Below are 15,837 nucleotides of genomic sequence, written 5' to 3' on the forward strand. Positions count from 1 at the left end.
CACTGGCCCGGAGGGCTCCCCAACGCCCGCCTTCTTCCACCCCTCCCTACAGGGCCTCCCTAAGGTTGATGCCTAAGGGCCTTTTCAGAATTAGCTTCACTTTGAAGGCTATTCAGAACCACAGAGTGGGGTGGGAGTGGCCTCAACGCTTAAAGGGCTGCAAAACACATCAAAAGATGAAAGGAAATACGCTGAGCCAAGAATTCCTCCCCAGCCGGCCGGAGCTGCCTTGCGTGCATTCCCCGCGCGCAGGCTGGGACTCAGAGCGCGGGGCTTCCGGGAGGGCGCAGGGCGGTGGACAGGGGCAGGGACACGGGCAGGGGAGGTGGCGGGCGGGCGCGTGTACCTTCTTTCCGCCGTGGGGTCGCGGGCCCTCGCCTGCGGGTGTCGGCTGCCCCGCGACCCGGGGCCCTGGCGGCTGGCATCGGGACCGACCGGGGCGCGCAACTCCTGGCGCTCGCGGCTCCGGTGCAGCGGCACCGACGTGCGCACGGCCGACACCACGTGGCCAGCGAAGGCGCGCGGGGGCGCTCCGGGACGCAGGGACCCACGCGCGCGGTACGAGCTGGGCAGGCAGGGCCGCGTCTGCTCCATCACGCCGCCGCTGCAGCTGCGCGAGCAGGCGGACCAGGGTCCCCAGGCGCCCCACACGCCCGGGGAGCCGCCGCCGCCGCCGCTGTCCTCGGGGACGCCCTGGGCCGCCGCCATCCGCTGCGGGACCTGCGGAGACAGAGGCCTGTTAGGGGACCCGAACACCAGCTCCTGCTTCACCCCCAGACGCCCCATCTGTTAGGCACTGGGCCGGCTTTAAAATCAGAAGGACGAAATGAATACAGTCCAGCCTGGGTTATATTCGTCTTTATACCCATGCCCTCGTAAAATAGAACTCTTTTTTTAACGGGGGAAGGGCGGCACAAAGATCAAAGCGCCCAAGGCTTACAAACGTCCTAATTCGGTCCTTGCTTCCTCTGCCGTGGCCTTGGAGAGCTCTTTGTGGTGCCCTCAGCTCCTCCTGAGGCTTACCCCTCAGGACTCCCCCTTAACCTCACACTTCGGTCTTCAGGGTGCAGCCCAGACGGACGGTACTTCCCTTAAGCTGCTGGGGAGGCCCCGTGGCCCAGTCTCCATGCAGGCAGGAGGATGGGACACTGCCATTTAGAGGCCCTGCCCTCGCGTCACCTCCCTGCCACCACTTCTAGCCCTGTGACTGGGAAGTTTCTGAATCTCTCGGAGCCGTACTGTGTTCTAAAGGATGGTCCCCACCTCATGGGGACACAATAAATGTAAGTCAGGTCACGCATGCGCAGAGCAGGGAGCCTGGCACGAAACATTTGTCCTTAACCACAGTGATGATTTTCCAGCTTCCATGGTCAATCAGAAGACCTGAGAAATGTCAGAAGGCTTTAAAGTTCTAACCTGAGGTGATTCTACACTCTTATTCACTTAACCGATCATTTCACAGGGAACAGCTGCGCCAGACAGGGCGCTCAGTGTGGGGACACGGTGCCCCCCGCAGACATGCTCTGAGGACCAGCTACATCCCCGCGGGAAGCTGAGCGCTGAGGACCAGGAGGAAAGCACCCCAGATCCACATTAATGGCCTGGACCCAGCAGAAAAGTGTTGTGCAGCTAGCACAAGATTGGGGAGCCCTGGGGGGACTGGTTTCCCTGGGCTTGAAGGGGAGAGGGATTAAGAAGGCCTCAGAGGAGGACTCAGGTAACAGCTGTGACAGTCAGGTGTGTACTCAGTACCAGGTAATTCGTGTCATCTCCAGGCTTCACCGTGGCCCTGCTGTCTACCATTCTCATCTCTCAGAGGAGAGGTTTGCCACCCGAAGCTCAGAGACGAGTGACCCACCCGTCATGTTGGCGTAGCCAGGTTCGGAGTCAAGTGTACCCAACTCCCATTCCCACAGCTCCAGCACGCCCAGCTCTCCTCCAGCAGAGAGCTGCCCTTGAGTTTCTGGATCCTTCCCCTGGAATGTCCTTCTTACCTGTGTGGCACTGACCAACACTATGACTTTCCTTGGAAATGTGAGTTTTTGAGTGAGCCTCACCCTTCCATCTTAAGTACAAAAAGCCATGATTAACTTGGCTTTTTTTTTTTAAGGTTTTTTGTTTTTTAAGATTTTATTTATTTATTTGTTTGAGAGAGAGCGCGCACGAGCGGGCAGAATGGCAGGCAGAGGCTGAGAGAGGCAGGCTCCCTGCCAAGCATGAAGCCCGATGTGACTCAATCCCAGGACCCTGGGATCACAACCTGAGCCCAAGGCAGCGGCTTAACCCACTGAGCCACCCAGACATCCCTAAGATCTTTGTTTTTGACAGATTTTTTGGCCCAAAGCTCAAAGCTCAAAGACTTTTCACGGTCGAATCCTCTGTCCCCACAGTACCACTGAGCTGTAAGAAGGTACAGGGATGGTCCTCTCCTTTGTGTGGAACAAACCCAAGAAGGCAGAGCTCCTTCACATCACATGGAAATGAGAAGAGAAAACACAGAGAGGAGAAGGCCCTGTGACCACCGAGGCCGACTGGAGAGATAACAGCCATGAGCAGCAACATAGGGAGCCAACACAAACTGGAAGAAGCCGGGAGGATGTCCCCCTAGTAACAGAAAGGAGTATGGCCCTAACAACACCTTGATATTGAACTCCTGGCCTCCAGAACGGTGAGGAAGAAATTTCTGTTTTTTTAAGCCATTGAGTTTGTGGTAACTTGTTACAACAGCCCAAGGACACTAATGCGTTTTTAGTACAAGGATGAGAAGTGGACAGGCATTTGCTGAGGCCCTTTTCCGAGTCTGGCATTGTGCAAAGGCCTCACGGAGGGACCAGGTCTCTGGCGTAGACACCATTAGCTTCAGGGTACATTTTTCAGTGTGCTCGGCCACCCTGAGAGGTTGGTGTCATTTTGTCCCTTCTGCAGGAAAGAACTGGGGCCTCCAGAGGCTGCGTGACTTGCCCAGGCGCAGGCTGGTAAGGGGCACAGGCAGGGCTGACACTGAAGCCTGCCTGTTCCTATTTCCGGGTTCCTTTTTTTTCCCCCTGAAGCATGTTGCCTCCCTGCCCACTTTTGGTGGAAAATCGAAGGGTAATATGAGTCGAAATACATATTTTCCCCCTTTGATAGTTCTAGAAGGATAACTGGGATAAACAAACAAATCCAGAAGTATGTGTCTGGCACATCCGGGGGACTCTGGGTATCCAGGACCTCCTGATTCCTCGTGAACACAAAGAAGGAAGACACTGTCGCTAACGTTTGCATGAGGCATGTAGTTCCACTGGAACTCCACTTCCTAGAACTAATCCCACCCTTAATTTAGCTTCCCGTTGCCAAATTGGGCAGGGTCCCTGGGGGAAGAAAACATGAAACCACATTCCATCCTATTCTATTCATAAGAATTCTCTAATTTATAGTTGAATTATGGTGAGTGACTTGAAATTCCATCTCGGTCCCCATGGTAGGAATCCAACCACATACTCCAAAATTGTATTTTCATAGTACGCAGCCAGAAACAAAGAAAAAAGAGACTGGGGAGGGGGCAGTGGGAGGAAGGAAGGGAGGGGAAAGGCAAACAAAGAGACAGAAATGAAGAAAAAACAAAGAAAAAATAAAGGGGGGTGCTCTGGATGTGGGTCTCCTAGCTGCATCCGAGCCCCACCTCAACCGGCTCCTCCCCGGCCCTCCTGATGACCACCACCCTCCTTGTTTTCCGACAGTCAAGGAGTTTTCTTGGAAGCATAGCGGGAAAACTTTCAAGTGTCCTAAGATACAATGTTCCCCAAATCATGACTAATTAACGAGATCTATCAGTGACAAGAATCAAAACCAAGGAACAAACCATAAGAGACTCCTAATCTCACAAACTAACTTAGGGTTGCTGGGAGGTGGGGGGGGCAGGGAAAGGGTGGCTGGGTTATGGACATTGGGGAGGGTATGTGCTATGGTGAGTGCTGTGAAATGTGTAAGCCTGACGATTCACAGACCTGTACCCCTGGGGCAAAAAATACATTATATGTTAATAAAAATAATTTTTAAAACAAAACAAGGTCTAAATCACAATTGGACAAAGCTAATTCAAGAAGAGAATCTTAAAGCCTTATAACCTGCCAGCACATTGCTTCTTCCCCAGTATACACATGTCATGTTAAGACTGAAGCAGAAAGGGACACCTGGGTGGCTCTTCCTTCAGCTTGGGTCATGACCCCGGAGTCCTGGGATTGGGCCTCCTTTTGGGCTCCCTGCTCAGCGGGGAGCCTGCTTCTCTCTCTCCCTCTGCCTGCCACTCCCTCTGCTAGTGCTCTCTTTTTGTTCCAAAAATAGATATATATATATAATATATAAATATATTATATATATAATATATTAATATATATTATATATAATAAATAAATAAAATAATTAATTAATTAATCTCTTTTTTTTTTTTTAAACTGAAGCAGAAAACCTGAGGCATTTCTAAAATGCACCCTAAACGGCTGTTTTTCCTCACTTACCAATTATTTCCAACCAATCAGTCAGAAAAACACAAACAATCAGATGGAAGTAGGGACAAAAGTCATGAACAGGTTGTTTATGGTCCTCAGGAACTGAATGTTTGAGTCCCTCTCAAAATTCAAATGGTGCCGCTTTGCCCCCCACGGTGATGGTATTTGGATGGGAGGGCCTCGGGGGTTCCTTGGCTTTAGATGATGTCATGTGTGTAGGACCCCAGGATAGAATTCATGTCCTTAGGAGAAGAGGAAGAAAGACTGGGAATCCCCCTCTCTCTCCACCACGTGAAGACATATGGAGAAGCCAGTGTCTGTGAGCCAGAAAGAGAGAATTTGTGTGCAAGCAAATCTTGACCCTGGATTTCTCAGCCTCTGGGACTGTGACAAACAAATGCCTGGTGTTTAAGCCCCTTGGTCAGTGGTATTTTGTCATAGCAGCCCAGGTTGACCAATACAAAAAGGAAATAAGTACAACATGTGAAAACTGTTGAACATCACCTATAGTCAAGCAATGCAGAATAAAACAACGGAATTCCATGTCATGCCCATTAGATTGGCGAAGAATATAAAGTTTGACAATACTGATACGGCAAGAACGTTCACTGCTGGTGGGAGTCTAAATTAGGGCAACTTCTTTGGAGGGCACTTTGCAATACCTGTCACAATTTTAAATGCACGTACCCAGGGGCTCTACTGCTTTTTAAAAAAGATTTTAATTATTTATTTGACAGAGATCACAAGTAGGCAGAGAGGCAGGCAGAGAGAGAGAGGGAAGGAGGCTCCCCGCTGAGCAGAGAGCCAGATGCGGGGCTCGATCTCAGGACCCTGGGATCATGACCTGAGCCGAAGGCAGAGGTTTCAATCCACTGAGCCACCCAGGCGCCCCTCAGCGGCTCTGCTTCTAATAGCTCACACTACGGATATATTCAAAATCGTGTGTAAAGTTGGACATAGAATGACATTTGTTGCATCATTTGCTATAAAGAGTGAAACCCCAAAAATCTGGACCCCCTAAAGATCCGTGTAAGTGAAATCTGGTTAAATGAAATCTGATCTATCCAATGAAATATAATTTATCTGTTAGAATGAGGTAGATTTATATGTGTAACATATAGCATATTAATTATGTGGACATACTAATTAACATGTTAATTAGTGGGAAAAAATACAAGAAGTAGAAAAGTATGTAAAGAATAAACCTATTTATAGATCCTTCTCTCTCTCTCTCTCTTTTTTAAGATTTTACTTATTTGACAGAGAAAGAGACAGCGAGAGAGGGAACACAAACAGGGGGAGTGAGAGAGGGAGAAGCAGGCTTCCTGCCGAGCAAGGAGCCCGATGCAGGGCTTGATCCCAGGACCCCAGGATCATGACCCAAGCCAAAGGCAGACGCTTAACGACTGAGCCATGCAAGTGCCCCTAGATCTCTCTCTTTAAGCATTAGGTTGAAGTGAAAACTATTGCTGACATTTTATCTTCCAGACAGAAAGCTGTATTTTGCTGTATGGAGAGGCGTGGGTGGTGCAGTCTATACTGGATGGCCTCAGCCTTCTATGATAAAGAGCAGACCTGCCAGTGAAAGAAGGGGACAGATAGACTAGAGGCTCAGAACAAGAAGAGGTGATGGGGAAGACCAAGATATCCTTTATCTGCCTGAACCGCTTTAACACAAGCTCCAATCTGATACTCCTAAGATTCATTTTAAGGATTTTTATTTCCATTTTGCAGAAGTGGTCACTGAGGTACAGAGTGCCCTAGTGGATGAAACATGGTTTTGAAAATACATGTAAGAGACAAAATCATGCAAATCTGACAGTGCTGTTTGGTAGAGCATCTAGCACACCCCCAGTCACCTCGTAGGGGCATGGCAGACCTCCATTCTTCCCTTCTCTGGAAGAATTTACATCCCCAGTCGAAGTTTTATAATGTATAAGAAACAGATCCAACACTCGAACCTAACCAGGACTTGTTCCCTTCCACTAGAGGTTGTGAAGGATGAGGCAGGGCATTGGAGTGAAACAACAGAATTAAAAAAGAAGCTTCTCGGAGTACACATGGCACGCCATGCCCCTTCCCCAGAGATTACAACATGTACTGCCTGGAGTGAGGCAGGGATCAAGGAAGAGAGGGACATTTTGGATAAAATCCTCCAGACCTTTCACTATCCCCTTCATCATTTAAAAGTGACTATTTGCGGAGCGCCTGGGTGGCTCAGTGATTAAGCCTCTGCCTTCGGCTCAGGTCATGATCCCAGGGTCCTGGGATGGAGCCCCGTATCGGGCTCTCTGCTCAGCAGGGAGCCTTCTTCCTCCTCTGTCTCTGCCTGCCTCTGCCTACTTGTGATCTCTGTCAAATAAATAAAAATCTTAAAAAAAAAAATAAGTGACTTTTTGACATTATGGTGCTCGTCTAACTTGTCACTATTGGGCACGAGCCAGGGAGCAGGAAAAAGGGAAGGCATTCGGAGAAGTGAGAGAGCCGGGTTGGTTACATTCCTATTTAACTCAGCTCAGGTCAGCCCTGAGAAGAGGTGGCAGGAGAACCAGAGGGAGAATTGAAATTCCCCAAAGACTTTGGGTTTGGAGCTGGATGTTGTACTAACAATACTTTGGGATCAGTTGTACGGAAGTTAATGTTAGGCAGGGGTTTTTGTGTAAATGTATATCAACAGTAAGACGTGTGTGTAGGGCAGGCTGGCAGTCATTCCCCTTTCCCTGGGTCCTTTAGGAAATCTCCCCCCACACTGGATGAAGTGTGGCGGGAATGCATTCAGGGGCCCTGCCAGCGGAAGCCAAGGTAAGCAATGTGGGCCAATCGAGTGTACTCGGTCCTTGAAATTTGAATATCCAGTAAAGGCGCCAAGAGACCACAAAGGCCTTGGAGTCCTTCATCCTGACCCCACTGCTTATGCTCTGAGACCATTTCTTTTGCTCTCTGGCATGTCTCAGTGCCCACTTGCTTCCCAGGCTGGTTCCAGTAAATTCTGTCATTTGCAGTGAAGAAGCCTTCATGACAGCCAAACGGTTACAAACATTATAATGGCAAGTGTGGTAACCAAGGTAATACTAAATAAGCTGGGTGTGCCTTTGGGGCAGGATTTGGAGGAGAGACAGCAGCGCTTGGGATGACCAGAGTGGTCCAGACTTGGCAGAAGCCTTGGGCTGACGGGAGTCCAGGGTCCCGGGATTCATGGAGACAATACTTGTCCGCAGTCCGCCTAAGCAGAGAACCAAGGTCTCCCTACAACAGAATAGGCTGATGGAATCAGAGATTCACAGGGATAGCGTGTGAGCTCTGGGAAGAGCAGAAGAAGCACTAATCCGGACAGTTGGGGCCATCTTCCTTCATCACGACGTTCTTAAGAGGGATGAGCACATATGACCATAAGAGAAAGATGGTTGAACACACCAGGGTTTGACAGACTCCGTGAAATACCAAAACCATGAGCAATCCTGAGCAATATGGAAATAGTCTTGTAATATAACTTTAAGTGAAAAATGCCAGATATAAACTTGTAACTAGACCATGATTATAATAATGTAAAGATTCGGTGGGCATATACTAAACAAAGCCTGGAAGGGGATGTGGGAAAATGAAAACATACAGTGTGTCACTAAAGCCAGACCTAGGGTAGGTTTTCTTGTAATTAAAAAAAAAAAAAAAAAAAAGGTCCAACAATGGTTACACTACTGTTTACTCAATAAATAATAATTATATGAAATGAAGAAAGATTCAGAACAGATTTGGGGTGAGGGGGAAGCACAGAGGAGTAAACCAAGAGTTGGTGGTAATCCTTGTCAGAGAAAGCCCTGGGAATTTCTCATCGCCACAAGGAGATCTGTAACTAGGAATGGCTCTAAACCATTTCAGCGTATTTGCTTTCGGTACTAATGTTAAATCATGTAAGATTTCACTGGTTTCTAATTTTCTTCCTACGACATTAAACCTACCATCTGTTCTTCATAGAAAACGAGTCACATGCAAAGTCTGAAATTCTAAAGTCTCATTCTAGAAGAGACTGGAAAAAGTAGGTTTGGTTTTAGCCACATGACCAAGTCAACATCCTAAAGCAAACATTACAAAAATATACCTTGGAGCTCAAGCCCAGTGAGCAAAGCTTTGGGGGAGCTGAGAGCAACGGGAGCGGGAAGGTATAGTGGCAGCTCGGCCGGGGCATCTGTTACCGGGGATCCTGGGCAGAAGCACAGGGAGGGCGATGCGCTCGGATAAAGCTCCAAACTCAAAGCAGACCTAAATAAAGTACCACCATAGCAGTGTTCGCGGAGACGCAAATTCAACCTTCCACATCCATCGCCCAGCTTGCCTCTGACAATACACTGGGAAGGTCCCCTAGTCTTCTGTCTGAGCATAACGTCAATGGCAGAAGCTGCAAAGACCAATGTAAGAACCTCCCATGTATGGGGGACTGGAGCAAAACGTGCTCAGCCTTGATCATTCTATCTGAATTCCCCGCACGGTAATTTTTATCGGAGTTCTACAAATGCATTTCAGGAACAGTTAAAAGGAGGTGTGGGCACCAAGCCATCACAAAGCAGGAGTAAGTGGAGGCCAAAAGAGAGGCAGAGATAAATGGAAAGAGAAATACCAAGCCTTGGCTAAAGCAAGAGCCATACAGAGGAAAAACCATCGTCATGCAAGTCACCCAAAAACTAAGCACATGTGAGTTGGGCCGCCCGGTGAATTCCAGCTCTGTCTGCTGAGCCCTAAGGCTCTCTCCCAATACCATGTCTTTATAGCTGGTGAATCCTTGCAGTAAATGATCTCAGACACATCAAACCCTTCCACATTCACCTACTTATGTGATACTGAGTATAGATGTTCTGGCCGGAACACTGGAGAACGCAGACATACCCCTGTCCTTCTACTCCTGGTCTGCGTTCTTGCCCCACAACATGTGACTCCCCAGGGGACTATGGCACAACCAGCCTCACATCCACTGAGACATGCAGAGTCCTGGCTCCTAGGCCACATCTGCTGAGTAAGAATCTCTGGGGGAGAGGGAAGGTAGGAATATGCATTTTAAACAAGCTTCCCCGGTGATCTGAATGCATCCTCTGGTTGGACAATCACCAGCCACTGGACACGTCTAGGCGAGACTCAAACAGGAAAGCAACTTACCCCTTAGGCCTCAGACCTCCACCATAAACCACCACGTCCTTAACCCCCAAATGCTCTGGCCACGTTATTTTCTTCCCCTCGAATTCCCTGCCTTTCGACCCACCCCCTTCGACTTCAGCCATTCAAGCGGAGGCCAGCTTGGAGCTGATCGTATGAAACAGGAAAACATTCACAGATAACACCTGCCTAATGTGGGACTCACACGTGTGTGAAACAGACTCCATCTGAAATGTACTTGTAATAATAACAGAAGGAGAGCCACAGCCGCAAGTACAGAAAGATGAAAGCAGAGCAAGGGAAGGCTTGTGGGAAACCCTGGACAGGCCTCTTTGTTCTAGTCCCAAGTCTGCTCTTAGCTCACTCCGTGATCTGGGGCAAGTCAGTCTGCGGGTCTGGGCCTCAGTTTCCATATCAGTAAAATGAGCTGGTTGGGCTGGAGGAGGGCCGGGGTCCCTTCCAGTGCTAACAGGCTCTGATTTTTCCTGGAAGAGCTCCGACATTCCTTGCCGCGTACTGATTCACTTCGAGGACCACAACACAGGGAGGCGATCCCACAGGTTGTGCCCCAGCTTGGCAGGGCCCAGCCAAAATGATGGAATGAGGTAAATATTTGGATGTGATCTGCATAATCGGAAACAATTCGACCTGACTCTTTCATCACCAGCCACATGGAAACTGTGCTCATGTTAGAAGCAGAAGAGAATGCAGAGCCGTGTGCCCGGGTACCGAGTCTGCCCCGTGTTGCTGCGCAGTTACTCGGGAAGCAGAAGCAGATGTCTGTGTGCAGCGCCTGTGTGTGTTCTTTTGTTTGGTGGCTGCTCCGTTTGGCCTCATGCTGTCGACAGTGATTGCCTATCTACAACCCAAGCCAACGGGGAGAGTCAAAATCACGAGTAATAGACATAATAAAGAGTACCGGCTTCTGGACCCGGAGATTGACTTGGGGGATCAGCAACTTTCCAGCAGAGAATTCTGCCTAGTGAGTTGGCCATCTGCATCTGGGTTAATATTCGGCAGGCTCCTGGAAGACAGGCGACTCAAAAGCACTTTTCCGGAGGACGTCACTAACCAGTGCAGAGCAGAGCATTCAGTAGGCATTCTATAAATACTTTGCTGAATGAGTGACAGTGCAAATGGCCTGAGGTTGGATGCTACCCTGATTCCCTGCCTCCAGCTTTCTCCTGCTCACTCAGGCCTCCGCATGCCACCAAAGTTATTTTTCTCTAGCCCTACTCTGTTACCCTTTTTGCTCACCAATGTCTCTGGAATTCTCCCTCTCCAAAAGATGAGATCCAAACTTCTCTTTGCTGTGGTATCCCAAGGCTTTCATCATCTGTGCTCACCCTTCCTTTCTGGCTTGAACTCTACCACTGCTCTCCCCGGACCCCTAATGTTCACACCATGCCTGAAGCAGGTTGTGCCCTTTCTTCCCTCCCGCCTTCCCCCTGCTGTGCTCTCAGCTCAAGTACTTCCTCCCTTCTCCCCTGCCTGTGAGCTCCCACTCAGCTCCAGCCAGGTCCAAGGTCCAAACCCAGCATCCAGGTCCCCTGGTCTCTCTCACCTGCTCCGGGACCATCACGCACATCTCTCCAAAGCACTTACCACCTGGCACTATAATTATCTGTGTACACACATCTCCCCCAACAACCCTTTGAGCTCCCCAAGGCAGGGATTTTGTCTTCTTTATCTCTGTGTTCCATCTGCTCAAACAGCACCTCATACAGAGTCTTTCACCTGGCAGGCCCTCGGGAAATATTTGATGGGTGGGTGAATGAGTGCAGGGATGAAGGAATGACACGTGGACCAACTGCTTGGTTTCCTGCCCATTTGCTTTGTTAAATGTCAAACACTCACTTCCCCTCTCTCGACAGCAGCACAGAGCATGGCTGTTCTGTCACTCAGCTAGGCTCTGATGCCTAAATGCTCCTTCCACGTGCCTTAATGACAAGAGGCTGACAATCCAAATGACAGTTCTCCTGTCCTTTCAAAGTCATGCCCTCAGTATTTGATCCCCTGACCACCTCCTGCTGGTTGAAACTTGCTCTCTCCTTAACTCCAGGATGCCATACGGTCCTGCTTTTCCTCCTCAACTCCTAGCTGTCTTCTCATCTGTCTATACAGCTCTTCTTCTCTCTGCTGGCTTTTCCTCTTCTATCTGCTCGTCAAGTGTTAAGGGGTTCCTTCATTGGTCTTCCGATCTGATCCAGACCTTCTTACAGAGAAATACTGTAGCATCAGCCATAATCTTCATGTTGATGTCTCCCTTATTAGGAGACTCCCAAGCCCTAGATCTACATTCCCAGGTGCCAGCTGGACATATCTATCCAGAAGATGCATGGACTCTCCATGTTCAATGTTACGTAACCAGGACCCGATTACCTGTTCCACCTTCTGGTTCATACAGATGTGGTCCCATCCCGTACTCCCTTCCTCCAACTGGGCACCTAATTCTGAGACTTTGACCACAGAGCTCTCCCTGCATTCTGTCCCTTTGTCTCTGTCCTCACGGCCCACAGTTGGGTCAAGGCCTCACTGCTATTTGCTCATAGCCAGTCTCTGCCCATCCAGCAGCCCCCCTCACACTATTTATTTCCAGAATTACATTGTTAAAAAAAAATCACATCATCCAAGTCCCATGTTCACTGACCTCCCTGAGCTCCCTTCTCCTTCTAGGACTCAATCCAGTTGACCAAACTGGCTGACACTGCCCTTCCCTTTTTGGTCCTTGCAGGATCCCTGGCCTGCGCTTCCCAATTCTTAACTTCTTACTCAATGACGCCAAGCCTTTACACTACTCTGAGCCTTGTGCGACCTACATCACTGGCCTTGAAAGCTCCATCTCACCCCAGCCTTACCTCACCTGATAAATTCCTGCTCATTCTTCAAGACCTACCAAATGGCACACCCTCTTCGCAGACTGCCCCGAACTCCCCAGGCAAGGACTGTGCTCCATCCTTAAGGCACCCACAGCCTTTGGGGCACACTTTACTACAGTCCATTCTAATTACTGCTTTTATGTGTCCTGTACCCCATGTTGTGAAACAAAACCAGGTCTATATTTTTTATGCAGATTTACAAGTAGAGTAAGTATAAAACCAAAAACCAAAAAGATTCCAATTCACAATATTAATTTAATGTGATGGTTAGTGAAATTAAGTAGACATTGTCAGATTACACTATAGGGTGTAATTAATTAAGTCTCTGACGTTGCATCTGTCTTCGAGATCCTTTTGAATTTGAGCACAGTGGATCATAATCGGACGTTTTTTTCTTTTGAAAAATAAACTTGTTTTAAGCCACCAATCCATGATGTCGAAGGGCCAGTCTATAAGGCTGAAACATTTTAAATGTTGCTTAATGAAAACAACTGGCTACCATTTACTCGCTACTAGTGAGCTAGTGGGAGCTGGGTCACGGAAGACAGAACTCGGGCAAGCCCGCTGAAGGTGGATATGGGTCTGACCTCGGCAGGACAGGGTCTTTGGAGATTGGGACGCACGGCATTTCAATTTCCCCATCCTTTTGTGGATTCAAAAATATAAAAATCTCTTCTCACCAAAATGGAGGTACTCAGTGAATAGTCATTTGGCTTAGCCAGAATAGACACGTTAGTATCAAAATAAAAATGCAAAAACTAAAAAACAACAACAACAACAACCAAAATCTGACATATCCAAGACTCTAGGAGGCTATGGGACCTCGGCTTATAAAATGCTGCTTTAATTTTAAAGAATGAGGCTCAGAGCCAGGATTTGACCCCCAATTGGGCTGATTCAGAGCTCAGACTTCTCTCTGCCCTGTGGTGTTTCATTCTCAAGAAGGCGATTTTTAAGGCCCACTTCCTGAATACCAAAGGACTTTGTAAACCCTAAAGTCCTACATGATGGTTGGTTTGGGTTTGGTCATTATTATTTATATATGTACCCGAAAAATACTTTAGAAAAGAAGCTGGTATATTTTAGGAAACAGCTACCTTGCACAATTCAGGCCTCTTTAAGGAAATAATCCTTACCCCCTCTTCCCATATACTGAATAGGTTCCAGCTCAAACCTGATATTTGATGAAGAAGGTGAAGATCTTATTTACCCGCTCGCTCCCCGGGGGCAGGAGAAGGCAACTAGTGAACAGAAAACTTAGGTTTTTGCAACAAAGAAAAAGATGCTGATAATCAGGGCCCCAGGGATGGAGGCAGCGACAGAAACTCCCTGCTTACTCAGGAGCTCCATGAAGTGGTTGTTTCTGGATGGGGTGTGAGGTCCGGGGTTGCAAACGAACTCTGACTGCATCCTTTGCAAAACCCAATTAAATTCCCTGGTCACACATTAGTCATTTCCAGCAATTTATAAAATCTACCTCCCCATGTTTAAGCAGTATTTCTCAGATTCCTGAAGAAAGAGCGGTGATTCGTGACTACCAAGCCCATACTGTGTGCCAGGCCCCTTACTGATATAAACTCCGCTTAACTCGCAAAGCCACTTCCTCTTATCGACCAAATCCTAATCCAAAGGTCACCTCCCTGAAGACATCCCCCGAGCCACACCATCTAGAGTCCTGACCATGTATGGGCAGGTGTACACGTACACAGTCACTGTCACGTTCCCCTATTTTATCCACCTGGTAGAAGTTACTATACTTGGGATTGCTTTCGTTCGCTTACTTGTTTATGGTTGCTCCTCTCACCTGGAAGACAAATGTCTCACGCTTTTCACCTCGATCCCCCGCCCCGATAACCCAGTCTACTCAGTGGTTGCTGAGTGACCACTGCTTTAACCGAGAAGCTGACAGAAACTGCCTAAAGTTAAGCAGCTAGGAAGTGATCAAAGCAGAATCCAAACTCAGTTCTACCCATTCCGAGAGTCAAGACGCCCACTACCCAGGCTTCTTTAACTGGAGTCGTTAGCGTGCACCAAGAGCTCCAGACAGCCCAGAAAAAAAACACGTAGCCCCTTCTCCAACTATCTGTTTCCTCAAGGATTTTTTTTTTAAGGGGGGCTGTGTTAATGTGAATTTTGTCCTGAGGTTAAGTAATTTAAAGCTTTGTTTTAAAAATGAAACAATCAGGGCGCCTGGGTGGCTCAGTTTGTTAAGCATCTGCCTTGGGTTCAGGTCATGATCCCGGGGCCCTAGGATCGAGTCCTGCACCAGGCTCTGTGCTCAGTGGCAAGCCGGCTTCTCCCTCTGCCTCTGCTCCTCCCTTGTTCACATGTGCTCTCTCTCTCACAGATAAATAAATAAAACCAGAAATAAATAAAACCATTAGCTATATTTTGGGATAGAATGCCACATTTCCATGAATATTAAAAGAAATAGACCTCAGGGAAATGCTGAGACCTCAGGAGGCTACTTTGGGCTACCCCAGAGGCTGTTTGTGTGTGTGTGTGTGTACTCACATGTTCACACTCTTCTGCTGATGGAACACTTGTGTGGCAGACATGTGGAAAGCCTGAGCTGTGCTGGCTACTACCCAGAAGTGCTGGGGTTGAAATGATTTCGCAGGAAGGAGAGTCGTCAAGCAACAAGCACCCCCCAACAATGACCTTCATGGCCATGAAGGGTGGTTGGGCAAAGAGAAAGGCCGTCAGGCCTCAGCTGAAGGGGTTTGAGCAAGAAGGCAAAAGCACCGACATCATTAAAAATAGTCTGTTTCCAGGGATGGCTAATAAAGTCTCCTCCCCAGAGCAGTTCAAAATAGAACGGATTTGTCTTTATGGATGGCGTAGGTGTGGTCTTGCCTGAAAGAAAAAATCTCTGGAAATTATTTCCATCTCGAGAACTCTACGGTCTAGACCACCCATGGGAGCCAAAGTGAGAGCTCCCCCCACTGTTTCTGGGATGATTTTAAAAAAGGGCTCCTCCTTCCAGGAGTTGGCTTGACCTGAAACTTCTGCCCCGGGTGGCCGCAGACAAGGTTTGCTGGTCCAGAGTCCTCCCTCGGGCAGGGAGCAGAGCGGTGCAGCAGTACCCGTCCCACCCGAGGAGCTCCCCCTGCATGTCAGGCGAACGGGAACACCACCTGCCCGGGCCGACACAGGTCGCGTGTCCGGCACAGACGCAGTCCCTCTCTGCAGTGCTCGGGGGCTTCCCCAAACAGTTCAAGTCTCCCTGGCTCTGAACCAAGAATCCCTCCCGGAGCCAACAGCTTACAGCCCATTAAAACCTTGTGCAAATGCAAACCCTCTCTCCACTAGACAGGAAGAAACAAGAA

General features: G+C 48.6%; 1 protein-coding gene across 1 annotated transcript in view; it reads right to left on the minus strand.

Moving 5' to 3' along the window:
* THSD4 (thrombospondin type 1 domain containing 4) overlaps nt 1–15,837 on the minus strand; it is a 568,734-nt gene that overhangs the window by 488,916 nt on the left and 63,981 nt on the right. Inside the window, exon 4 of the mRNA XM_044229667.1 lies at nt 347–720. Coding sequence (XP_044085602.1) covers nt 347–720 — 374 coding nt within the window. The remainder of the gene's footprint in view (nt 1–346; nt 721–15,837) is intronic.

This window comes from Neovison vison, chromosome 13 (assembly GCF_020171115.1).
Source record: "Neovison vison isolate M4711 chromosome 13, ASM_NN_V1, whole genome shotgun sequence".
In the NCBI taxonomy this organism is placed as follows: Eukaryota; Metazoa; Chordata; class Mammalia; order Carnivora; family Mustelidae; genus Neogale; species Neogale vison.